Here is a 12,568-nt window from a genome sequence, read left to right as displayed (position 1 = left end):
GGTAGTCGTCTGTAGCTGGAGGGAGGCTACATGTGAAATCTTGACCACCCTGAACTGTGTATGTCTGGAAGTTGTCGAGTGATGACCCCGTGGGAATTGGTCACAAGGGAATTTATGGTAGATTTTAAGACTGCACATTCCCTTTTAGATTTGGAATCTGATTTGCGTTACAACCTTAACCTTGTTTGTACCCAGTGACAAAACCCAGGGCGATTGTGTTTCACATACAGATCGTCAGACACGTTGGCTTGTTGAGTGGGAGAGGGGCCCATGATCTCAACAGGCAGTGGGCTGCAGTGGGTCGGGCGGGGCCACCTGGTAGGACAAGGTCCCAGCAGTGGCATTTGCCAGAGCAGCACAGGGCAGGGTGTGGGAGGGCCGGGATAGCCCCTCTGGCTTGGTTGTCACTGCACCCTCAGGCGGGCATCCCGGGATGGCCCCTAACCCTTACTCGTACTGTTCTCATGCCTTGTTTGTGTTTTGTTTGTTTGCTTGGGGGATTTGCTGTACTTGTAGCATTAAATTTTATTTTTTAAGTTTATTTATTTTGAGTGAGAGAGAGAGAGAGAGAGAGAGAGAGAGAGAATACCAAGCAGGTTCTGTGCTGTTAGTGAAGAGCCTGATGTGGGACTTGAACTCATGAACTGTGAGATGGAATTCACAAACCAAGAGTTGGACACCTAACCAACTGGGTCTCCCAGGCGCCCCAGTGTACATGTGGCATTTGAAATCTGTCTGCATTAGGATTTCAGCTCATAGACTTTGATGGGGCATCCTAGCTTGGTGGAGACATTTCAAATCCCCTCATTCCATTCTGGGTGCTGTTATTCTTTGGTTCTCTTAGCAGAGTATTTAGAGTGCTTTCTGTGCCTTCAGTCAGGTCCCTGAAAAGACTGGACACAGCCCTGACCCCACTAGAGAGAGATGTCTCTTACACACATCTCATCCCCGCTGTTCAGTATTTGTGTCGGGGCCTCTGTCCATGGACAGCTAAAACCTTTCCTTGCTAGACAAGTCCTTGCTGGACAAGTCTGTTGCTTTAATTTATTCCTCCTAGCCAACGTCTGAAGTCACCAGTCTGCCCCACGGGGGCACACAGATGGTCAAAGGCTCACACTGGCTGGTGGGAAACTGGGATTGGACCCCGGAGTCTGACTCCCATTTGTTACCCAGCAGACACTGCGCTGTTACACTCCTGTCTCATTGAATTCCCCCACGTGCTCTCTGAGGCATGCATGTGTTGGTCCTGTGTTTTTATTCCAATAAGGAACTGCTCAAACTGCCCAGTGAACAACCTTTATGTCGAGGGCAGTGTTCCTCATGGGCATCTGTGCTGTTCTGCAGCCAGTGTGGGCACCCAGTTATCCAAAGCCCCACTTGTCGCCGGCTGCAAGGGCCAGCTGATATGTGTAGAATCAACCCCTGTGTGTGTCTGGGCCATGCTGTGATGTGTCTCATGGGACGCGTGCCTGCCAGGCTGAGACAGGTGGGGGTGTGCCCTGGTGACAGTGCTCCGTGCCATTCCTTCCACCCCGGCCTTCACCCTCACCGCCTCCCCAGGGGGCAAAGGCGTCCATGCCCCAGATCCAGGGTTGTCAAGGACAAGGGGCATACACTGGTCCACTCGCTCTCCTTACTTTCCGCTTTGTTTTTTCTTTTTTCTTTTTTTTTTAATGTTTAGTTTTAAGAGAAGAGAGAAACAGAGCATGAGCAGGAGAAGGGCAGAGAGAGAGGGAGACAGAACCGAAGCAGGTTCCAGGCTCTGAGCTGTCAGCACAGAGCCCGATGTGGGGCTCGAACTCAAGAATCGCAAGATCGTGACATGAGCCACAATCAGACGCTTAACCGACTAAGCCACCAGGTGCCCCTCCTTCCTTCCCACTTTGAATTGAAGAGTGTAGCAGGACCAGGGGTATGGGACCAGTTTCATCTGGGCCATCAGCAAAGGCTCCAGAAAGAAGCGGCTTCTCAGTGAGGATGTGAGGATGAGTGGATGGAGTGTGTGGAGGACAAGGCGGAGAACATTCCAGATGGTGAAGAATCCCCAGGCAGAACAGGATAGGGAGGCGTACCTGCTGTAAGCTGTGCACGTGAGCTGCAGGGAAGCCAGGCCAGGAAGGCGGCCCCTGGAATATTCCATGTTGGCAAAGCACCTGAGGTGAGGAGCTCAGACTCAGCCCCGCCCTTGAAATGAGGACCTGGGAGTCTGCATTTCTCTCCACCTGGAGAGGCTGGCGTGCTGCTCTGGGGTGGGGTCTGACCTCATGGACAGCCAGGCCCACTGGGTTCGGACCCCAGCTCGAGGCCCTTTTTACATAGAACCTTTAACATGTTGCAGTCTCCATCAGCAGAGTGAGGAGGGTTAAGCAGTTGTCTGTGTGCAGTGGGCATGTGCCTGATGAGGGGGGGAAGAGTATTTCCGGGAAGGGCTGGAGGGGTCCTGAGAAGCCAGTTGGGGTCCTACCAGCAAGAGGCCTGGAGGAGCAAGTGTGGGGGTGGCATTCTTGCAACCTGGAAGTATGGCTTATGAAGGAACTTTCTAGAAGGCAGCACTGTCCAGCTGGACAATCCATCCCTTGTTGCATCCTCCCCCTCCCTGTGCCCTGTTGCTGAGTCCCACGGGGGCTCTAGGACCAGCCTGCCGGCTGAGGCTGACCATGCCCCCAGGTCCCCCCAGCCTGGAACGCAGTCACTCAGCACAAGCCATGCTGCAGGAGGCCACGCTTCTTCATCTGAATGGAGGTGGTGTTTCTGCCCTACTCTACTGGGCGCCAGCTTCCAACTCTGGAAAGCATTTCCACTGCCAGCAGGGTCTGGGGGTCAGCCCAGCACCAGACCGAGAAGTGACCAGTGAAGGGTTTAATGAAGCCTTGGCTGCTAGCAGCCACCCTCGGAGGAGAATCCTGGACCTTCCCTCCAGGCCCCGGGGCCTCCTGCCACAGAGGACACTTTGTAGTGTCGGCCCCTGACCTTCCGGGGAGGCTCACTAACCTGGAACGGGAAACCCACCCAGACAAACAGAAAGACGGAGCCCTGGGAGACCCAGGCGCGCAGTGACAGGCTCGTTACTCCTGCCCCAGTTTTCATTACGCTGAGCCTGGCGAGGTGCCACCATTTGCCTTTGAAGAGTGGAGGGCTGTTCTAGCCTTGACCTTCCCGGGCCATGGGGGTGGGGCTGCTGAGCCTTCCCTGCTGGCTTCATTTTGCAAATGCTACCATTTCTCATTCTCTTCCATCTGTCTTCACTACCCAGGATACTAGGGTTCTTGTCTGAATGTGCTTCGATCTGTTCAGTTTTTAAAAGTATGGGTTTTACTGACCGGGGAGTTTTATGTACAGACACATGAGCCATGTGTCGACATTTTGTTCTTACTGCTGTGATTCATTGTGCAAACCCATCAGATTTCGGCCAGTCCCTAAGGTGTAGAGTAGCCTGATGAAGTGTAGGATGCCCGGTTAAATTCAGATAAACTACAAAAGTTTTTTTTTTTCTCCTTCTTAGGAGAAGTCTTGTGTCACGGTTGACACATACTTACACCAAAAAATGGTTAGGGAGTCTATCAATTCAGGTTTCACTGTTTATCCTCCGACAAGGTTTGAAAGGTACTTGTATTCTAGAAAGATGTCTCAGTCGTGTCAGGTTAGGGGGTGAATGTGCTCAGGGGATGCCCCAGGGGCTTATGTGGCCCCAGAGGGATGGGCTGGGGGTGGGGGGAGGTCGAAGGCTGACTTCCTTACCCTTGGTTTATCCTGTCTCCAAGTACTTGTGGTCTGGTTTCCACCAGACAGTTCACCACCAACACGTGTGTTCCGAATGGGTAGTAATTACTTCTTTATATGTAAGTCAGTACTCCAGAAGGAAAAAATTTTTTTAATGTTTATTTATTTTTGAGAGAGAAAGAGACAGAATGTGAGCAGGGGAAGAGCAGAAAGAGAGAAGGAGACACAGAATTCAAAGCAGGCTCCAGGCTCCGAGCTGTCAGCACAGAACCTAATGCGGGGATCGAACTCATGGACCGTGAGAGCATGACCTGAGCCAAAGTCGGCTGCTTAACTGACTGAGCCACTCAGGCGCCCCCAGGAGATAAGTTTTAATAATTTAAGCAGACTTGGAAACAATTTGAGAAGAACATGAGGAATCCACATAGAAGAAGCAGGAGAGCGAGCGTGTGCCCCTGGAAACGTGTAGACAGGTGTGATACAGAGAGTGTGGCCAGGGGCTCAGGACCGGGCAGATCTGAGTGGCTGAGGCTCAGACACGCGTGTGTGGCGATTGTAAGGTGGGAGGAAGGTGACCTTCCCGCTCAGGCAGAAGGGCAGAGCGAACCGGGGGCCAGTTTACAGTCTCACTGCATCCTCTCCACGAAAATAAATGTCCCAGACAGCGACAGGTGAGAACACGTCACGTTGGAAAAAGGACTGAGATAAAGCATACATGGATGCCTTTCGGGTCCCTCACGAGAGGGCAAAAGCCATGACCAAGATGGTAGCAATGAACCAAAAAGAAAAGGCCAGTACACTTGCCTACGTTGAATTGAACTTCGGAGAATCAAAAATATCGCTAAAACAGCAACCAAGATGGGAAAAGCGTTTGCTACAAATACGAGCCAACTGTTTCTTACCACATGAAGAGCTCATCCTGGAAGGATTTGAGGAATCAACCAGAATTTCCAGTGGGTGGAGGAATCCAAAGGCCACCCTGTGAGGTGCTCTCCCACCCGTGGGCCCTGGCTTTGCACTTCAGGGTATAAATAAACCTTCTGGCAATAAACCCATTTTACAGATGAGCCAGTTGACTCAGACTCCAGATAACTGACCCCAAGGGGCTCAGCTCTTAGGGGTGGGCGGGCTGTGGCTTGACTGGAAAGCCCTGGTGCCCTGTTTCGCCGACTGGTTAGAGGGTAGTCCAGAAGAAGAAAGAGAAAGGCCTAATGAGCTATGAAAAATGGTCAGCTTCGGTATTTAAGACCTGTGCTGAAAAACCACAGGCCGTGGCCACGGCTTACCTCTGGGATTGGCCAGAAAAAAATTCCAGAAAAATCACCAGTCTCAGCGTGCTGCAGATATTATGAAACAGAGAGTTGTCTGTTTTGGGTGGAAGGGTAAACCGGGCGAACGGGAGTTTGACAATATGTATCTAGACTGAAAAAGAAAAATATGTGTGAAACCTTCAGCCCAGTGGTTCTGTTTCCAGGGATCCCAATACAAATCATCAGAAATGTGGACAGAGCTTTATGCACAGAGGTGTTTCTTGGATTGGTGGTGGATGCTTCTGAAATTTACAAGTGGCTGCAAGTATTCACTAGAATAGGTCAGAATCTGAAAACAATATTTACCGAGCCTTTAAAATAGCATCTTGTATGGACGCCTGGGTGGCTCAGTGGGTTGGGCATTGGACTCTGGCTCAGGGCATGATCTCATGGTTGGTTTGAGCCCTGCGTCAGGCTCTGTGCTGACAGCTTAGAGCCTGGAGCCTGCTTCAGATTCTGTGTCTCCCTCTCTCTCTCTCTGCTCTTCCCCTGCTGACACTCTGTCTCTCTCCCTCAAAAATAAACGTTAAATGATTTTTTTTAATTAAAATAAAATAGCACCTAGTAATGTTAGTTGGGGGAGGGAAGGGCAACAGAACCCCCGATCGTTCACCCTGTGTGATTCCCAAGCATCTGGCTGTGCACACAAGTGGTCCAGCGTCCGCAGGACAGCTGTCACGACCCTACCTGCAGTCATGGGATTCAGGCTCATTTGTATTTTACATCTGGTCTGTGGTTCCCCAAAAGGTACCTGCTTGTTTTACAGTTTGGGAAAGAAAGGAAATATATGTATCCCGATGGTAAAGAGCTGATTGGATGGAGAAATTTTGGCTGAAATGGCAGGCACTTGGTGGGGGGGGGTGACCCCAGGAGGGGAGGCTTTGCTGCATTTAGGGGTGTGGGAGGTACCACCTTGTGCACCAACTGCAACAGCCTAGCTCCGTCCTCAGCACCTTGGCAGGGCTTCTGGTGGTTTCTTCCTGTCTCCAGACGCCATGTCCTCCAAACCAGCCCCTTTCTTCTTTTCTAATCAGAAACTTCTTTTTTTTTTTTTTAATGTTTATTTTTCAGAGAGAAAGCAGGAACAGGGCAGGGCAGAGAGAGAGAGAGGGAGACACAGAATCGGAAGTAGGCCCCAGGCTCTGAGCTGTCAGCGCAGAGCCCGATGCTGGGCTCAATCCCATAAACCACAAGATCATGACCTGAGCCAAAGTCATATGTTTAACTGACTGAGCCACACAGGCACCCCAGAAACTTACGTTCTTAATTAACATATGCTCACCAAGATAGTATGCATTAACATCACTTTAAGGACTAAAGTCACCTTCCACACCCACCTAGTGGAGTGGTCCAGGGCTTGGAGATACTAATGGAGATGCTTTGTTGCCGTGGGGAATATCAGAAATATAGGCTCAAATTCAGTAATGTGTGTCCTTTGATTATGAACCCGTTTTTTAGTGGGATCATTTGTAACCTTAATGCAATCCGAAGGTCATCAATACGGTCTCCGTAAGTAATTCAGACGTTGCATGCAGACAGACATACCGTGTGTATGCATTTTGTGTTTTCTCTGGAAGAACACGCCAAAAGCTGATAGGATTCATCTGCGGTTGTGACGAGAGAGGTTCTAATTTAGATGTTTTTCATTGTGCTTTTCTTTAGCATCTAGATTTTCATAGTTAGCAGGTATATCCATGATTAAAAAGAAGAACACTGATTTGGAGGGAGAGAAATAGTGAGAATACCTTCTCGCACCTTGGGGTTGTGATCTGTTTTCCCCAGATTTTCTGGGGGAAGATTTTTCTGGGGGAAGTGGCTGAGTCCTCCCCAGGGAGTGAGCCTCCTCCTTCTAAGTGATAGATGTTGGGGAACTGACCCTTCTGGACTCTCCCTAGTCCCCCCGAGTCTGCCTCCCCAGCTCTAGCGAGCGTCCACCAACACCGCGTTGACCACACCCAGGTGTGTATGCGTGTGAGTTCACACCAGGTGTGTATACCTGTGAGTTGGTGTGCACACAGCAGAGGGCATAGAGCATCTTCCATCCGTTTCTGTGCTCCCAGCCTGCGGCTCTGGACAGACAACCACTTGCTGGGGAGCATTTGGGTGATACAGTGACTTATTCAAAATGAACGAGCTTTTTGGTTTCTTGGGCACCTTGGTGGGAAGGCACTTAGGGTCTGAAAGCCCTGCTGCCTGGGTACTAATCCTCTAGCTGCGCCTTCCCAGCTGGGGGTAGCAGGGTGGACATACCCTTCCTGAGCCTCAGTGTCCTCCTCTGTAAAGTGGGTATCCAGCTGGCAGCGTAGACTGTGTGTGCACGGTGGCTGGCGCGGGCATGACATGTGCAACATTCCACCCGAGGCAGTCTGCAGTACCCAGGGGTTCCTTCCTGTGCAGAGGTAGGGGTGAGGTTGCTGAATTGGCTGTTATTTCTGCCAGTATATCGTTACTGTCACAGTAGATGTTTGTCACTGACAGAGTTCTAAAACCTAATTACAGAGATGACGCATGTACATTGTAAAAATTCCAAAATTTCTTAAAGCTGTAAGAGAAAAGTGACCTCTTTCCACCCCAAGTTAATCCTGCTAGTATTTTGTTATAAGTGTGTCAGTCTTAAAGGGCCCATTTTCTTTGCCCGCATTTTAATGCGTCTTTCATCGGCCTGGTTGTAAGTCTTCTAAAGATGTTTTGCTAGAGTTGTGAATTTGTCGTAATATTGCTGTTGTAACTTTTGCCTAAGATTGGTGTCCTCAACCTGATGTCTTAAAGAATGCCACCAAACCCTTCTGCTTTGTAGGTGGGGGGGGGGCAATGATAAGGCAGCCTCTGGATGCTTCCTACCAGATAACAGATCGCCTCAGGCTTGATTACCAGCAACTGGGAGCTCTGTGGAATGCTAATTATTTATATTCATTGCCTACATCCAACAGTTGACAATAATTCTTTTTGAGTTGCTCTTCAGGCAAAGCCACTGAAGCCAGAAACCTAGAGTAACTTCTGTCCTGCCTCTCTTGCTAAGCAGGTAGCCCCTTCTCGTGATTAAGTTCCCTTTTACTGTGTATTTTATTTTAAAAATGTTTATTTATTTTTGAGAGAGAGACAGAGTGTGAGCAGGGGAGGGGCAGAGAGAGAGGGAGACTCAGAATCCAAAGCAGGCTCCAGGTTCTGAGCTGTCAGCACAGAGCCCGACACAGGGCCTGAACCCACGAACGTGAGATCATGACCTGAGCCAAAGTCAGACACTTAACCTAAGACTGAGCCCCCCCCCCCCATCAGCTGCCCAACCAGTGTATTTTAAACAACTGTCCTTTAAAACTAGAAACGTAAAGAAATTGAAGAAACTGAGGAAGAAGGCAATGCGGGTGATGGTGGACGTGGATAAGTGTGAACTCCTTTGACCAAAGCCTTTGTGTTCCTGTCTCCTGCAGGACCAGGTGGAGCAGACCCCCCCTGTCAGCCCACGAGACCTGGCAGGACCTGGCTTCCCAGCTCAGTCTGACCGGCTCACCAACCACCAGGGTAAGAAATGACAAAAAACGTGCCCCAGATGCCCTGACTTCCAGCTGCCACTTGGCCATGTGCTGGGGCTCTGTATGCCAGGAGAGCGTTTTTGCCACTCGTCTGAGAAGATTCTGACCTTGGCTCTTCTCCCCTTTAAGGAAAACAAATTCTAAAACAGAAAGAAAAAATGGTTGGCCGTGAACGCTTCATATACAGGTGTCCACTGCTTTTGGAAAGTTCATGTACACTGGTTCGCTTTTATGAAAGACCTACCTTCTTGCCTGTATTTGCTAACCTAAAGCAATCCGAAGAGGATTTCCGCTTTTACAAAAAAAGACTCGGTGTTACCTTCTGCAGGGAGTTGCTGTTGTGCGGGCCAGTGGCCCCTCCAAGCCCCTTGACCCCGAGCTTTCCCAGCACTGAAGCGTCCAGCCGTGAGAGCCTTGAGCTGTGAGCATTTGTGTTTTCCCTCCCTTTATTTCGTTCATCTGATAGCAAGATGTGTCTTAAGCTATCAGATAACGCAGAGGTGATTTTTGGTCCTTGGAATGTTTCCAAAGTTTGTCATATAAATTAATGGTAAGTGCTTCTTTGTTTTACACCATTTTAGCTTAGGAAACATTTCATAGGAACCCTGGACTTCTGATTAGCCAGGGGAAACCTGTATTTCCATTCAATGAGCAAAACTTCAAAATCAATTCTACAGGTGTTTTATCTCTGGAGGCAACTTAAGGGCAACTTGATGTTACTTATCCAAGGCCCCTCCATGGTGAAATCTTGTTGATGTTGGCATTTTGTTGTTGTTGTTGTTGTTTATTTGAGAGAGAAAGGGAGAGAGACACAGACAGAGCACAAGCAGGTGAGGGGCCAAAAGAGAGGGAGACACAGAATCCGAAGCGGGCTCCAAGCTCTGAGCTGTCGGCACAGAGCCCCACACGGAGCTTGAACCTATGAACCATGAGATCATGACCTGAGCTGAAGTCGGACGCTTAACCGACTGAGCCACACCAGGTGGCATTTTTGTATTTTCACTTAGGCTGGTTTTGTGGTCTGTGCTCTTGCTATTTCTCCACCTTTCTATGATTTCTTCTGTTCCAGTTCTGTTAATTTCTGATGGAATCATCATGGAAAAAAAGGACAGGGATTAAAAGCAAATTGGGTCTACGGAGGCATGCTTTGACACGCGGTGGGCAGCCCCTAAGACGGAAACCAGTCCGATGTGGGGAGGGATCCGGAAAAAGGCACATGGCTCATGGTTTTGATTACTAGATTAAGTACAATAAATTGTAGGATTTAGAGCTGGGAGGAATTAGAATAATCAGATTTTTTAAATTGCTTAAGCAGAAAGAAGATAAAATGTAGCAAAAATAAAAGCTGGGCATTTTCATAGGAAGTCAAAGAGATGTTTTCTCAAATGTTAGAAGATTCATAAAACAGGATTTTCTGTGTCAAGTATAATTTTCTGGTTGTCTTTTAGAAAACTTGGAATGAAGAAGAGCAGTATTGTTCATGTTGGCTTTGAAAGGTAGAAAATTTTTAATTTATTACATTTCATGGTTTACCGGTAGTCTCTTTTATGATGAAATAATCTAAGTTTTGGTATTAACATTCATATATAAATCTATGTCAATGCCTTAGTCAAAAAGATAGGAAAAAATTACACTGAAAGAGCTTATTTATTTAATTTTTAAGTTTATTTATTTATTTTGAGAGAGAGTGCACACCTGTGCAGAGGAGGGGCAGAGAAAGAGAATCCCAAGCAGGCTCTGCACTGTCAGCCCAGAGCCCGATGCGGGGCTTGATCTCACAAACCCTGAGATCCTGATCTGAGCCAAAATCAGATGCTTAATTGACCAAGCCACCTAGGTGCCCCCAGAACTTTTTTTTACTGTTTCTCTATTTATTTTGAGAGAGCAAGAGTGGGAGAGGGCCAGAGAGAGAGGAGGAGGCTCTGTGCTTTCAGTGCAGAGCCCGACGCGGGGCTTGATTCCACGAACTGTGAGATCATGACCTGAGCCAAAATCAAGAGTCAGACACTCAATGGACTGAGCCCCTGGGCGCCCTTTAAAAGAACTTTTTGAAGCTTTAAGCCTTTTTTAGATTTGATGGTGTAACTAAGGTGTAGTTTCAAGTATCCTGTGGCTGTCATGCCTGCTCGGGTAGGGGAAGGGCGGTGAGGGCTGCACACAGAGGTGGACAGGCTTCACAGGGAACACAGCAGACTCCCTCTCCCACTCCGGAGCTTGTGGTTGAAGCTGAGGGTCTCATGCATCCCGGCACCAGCAGCAGGGCCTAAGGGAATGAATGAACTCATCTCCACCTATGACATGGAACCCCTTTCCCTTCGCTCCTCAGTGATTCTGCACACAGAGCTTATGATACGGGAAAACCAGGACTCCGCCTGGCCGAGCCCTGGGATGGGTGGCTTCCCATCCTCTACTGAGAAGCAAGCCACCCAAATCAGCAGGTCACATTTCCATTCACAGCCAAGAGAAGTCTCACAGAGGCTTTGAGGGAAGCCTGTGTGTCACACTCAGGGAGGTGAAGGAAAGAGCAGCATCATGAAGGACAGGACACTGTGACACACACGATGGGAAGAAATGACAGAAACAGGCGGGCATGAGAAAATGTCCGTGTTTTGGAAGTGAGTTGTTACGCCAACAGTTATTGGCATTTTAATATTTTTTTTTAGTGGTTATTTATTCTGGAGAGAGACAGAGGATGAGAGCTGGGGAGTGATAAAGAGGGAGACAGAGGATCAAAAGCAGGCTCTGCACTGTCAACACAGACCCTGATGCGGGGCTCAAACTCAATAACGGTGAGATTGTGACATGAGCTGAAGTTGGACGCTTAACCAGCTAAGCCACCCAGGTGCCCTCTCTTGATTCTTTTCTAAAAATCTATGTAACCTTTTAAAAAGTTGACCACATTGGGCATCTGGGTTGCTTACTCATTAAGCATCTTGTTCTTAACTCAAGTCCTGATTTCAGGGGCATGAACTCATGCCCATGTTGGGTTCCAGGCTGGTAATGAAGCCTACTAAAGGAAAAAAAAAAAAAAAAAAAAAAAAACGCTAACGGCATATGGAAAAGTACACTAAAATTTTTAAACATTTTTTTAATGTGTATTTGTTTTTGAGAGATAGAGGACATGAGCAGGGAAGGGACAGAGAGAGAGGGAGAGACAATCCCATGCAGGCTCGAACTCATGAACCACAAGATCATGACCTGAGCTGAAGTCAGATGCTTTGGGGCACCCCCTAAAGCCTGCACTAAATTTTAAGCGATCTGTTTCATGCAAGCCAGGTCCTTTGACCCAGTGTGATTGAATCAGAAGTCAAAAGAAAAAGTTCAAAACAAAAACATGTAGATATATATGTGGAAACTTTAAAAGACACAGTTACTCCACTCCTGGATTACAGAGGAAAATTTTCACAATGAAAATACAAGTTCATCATTTAGAATTGAATGTAAAATGAGTGTATTGCAGGTAGGAAGTTGTATGTTGCTGCTAAAGTTGTATTTGAGACTCCATTTCTAATGTTGGAAGAAAAGTGGAAATTAGGAGCATGAAAGTGGATAACGCTAAGGAATATAGAGGGACTAGTTACAAAAATTAAAATCAGAAATTATGAGAATTTTGTTCCTACCTATCAACAGGTAGGAACAAAATGAAATGCCAGTCTTCTGCAAAGTCCAGCAAAACCGCAAATTTCTCTAGTAGAGACACTCAGAAGTAAGGGGGCACCCAGGAAGACCCTGTGAAGAGAGCACGTCGGAGAGTTCAAATGAGAAAACCATGAACAGCTTCATCCTATAAATGTGAAAATATGAGGGAAACAGATAAAGGGTCACAAAAACAAAGACAAAATTGCAACACCCAGTGCTGTGACGGATGTGGAGCAACAGGAACGCTCACTCATTGGTGGTTGGGATGCAAAATGGCGCAAACGCTTTGGAGGGCTGTTCATCAGTTTCTTACAAAACTCAGCTTATCTCACTGTATGACCCAGCAGTTGCGCACCTTGGTGTTTGCCA

At 48.0% G+C, this 12,568-nt stretch overlaps 1 protein-coding gene across 9 annotated transcripts in view; it reads left to right on the top strand.

Moving 5' to 3' along the window:
* Positions 1-12,568, top strand: part of GRB10 (growth factor receptor bound protein 10) — a 133,929-nt gene that overhangs the window by 36,071 nt on the left and 85,290 nt on the right. For 7 of the 9 annotated variants that reach the window (XM_029926214.1, XM_029926206.1, XM_029926196.1 and 4 more), the window contains one exon: positions 8,459-8,549. In XM_029926214.1, coding sequence (XP_029782074.1) covers positions 8,459-8,549 — 91 coding nt within the window. Of the gene's footprint in view, positions 1-8,458; positions 8,550-10,008; positions 10,057-12,568 lie in introns of those variants that run through there. The other 2 variants (XM_029926256.1, XM_029926225.1) reach the window with 1 other exon arrangement.

This window comes from Suricata suricatta, chromosome 2 (assembly GCF_006229205.1).
Source record: "Suricata suricatta isolate VVHF042 chromosome 2, meerkat_22Aug2017_6uvM2_HiC, whole genome shotgun sequence".
NCBI lineage: Eukaryota > Metazoa > Chordata > Mammalia > Carnivora > Herpestidae > Suricata > Suricata suricatta.
Note: the sequence above shows the minus strand (reverse complement) of the source record. Positions and strands in the feature narration are given on the sequence as shown.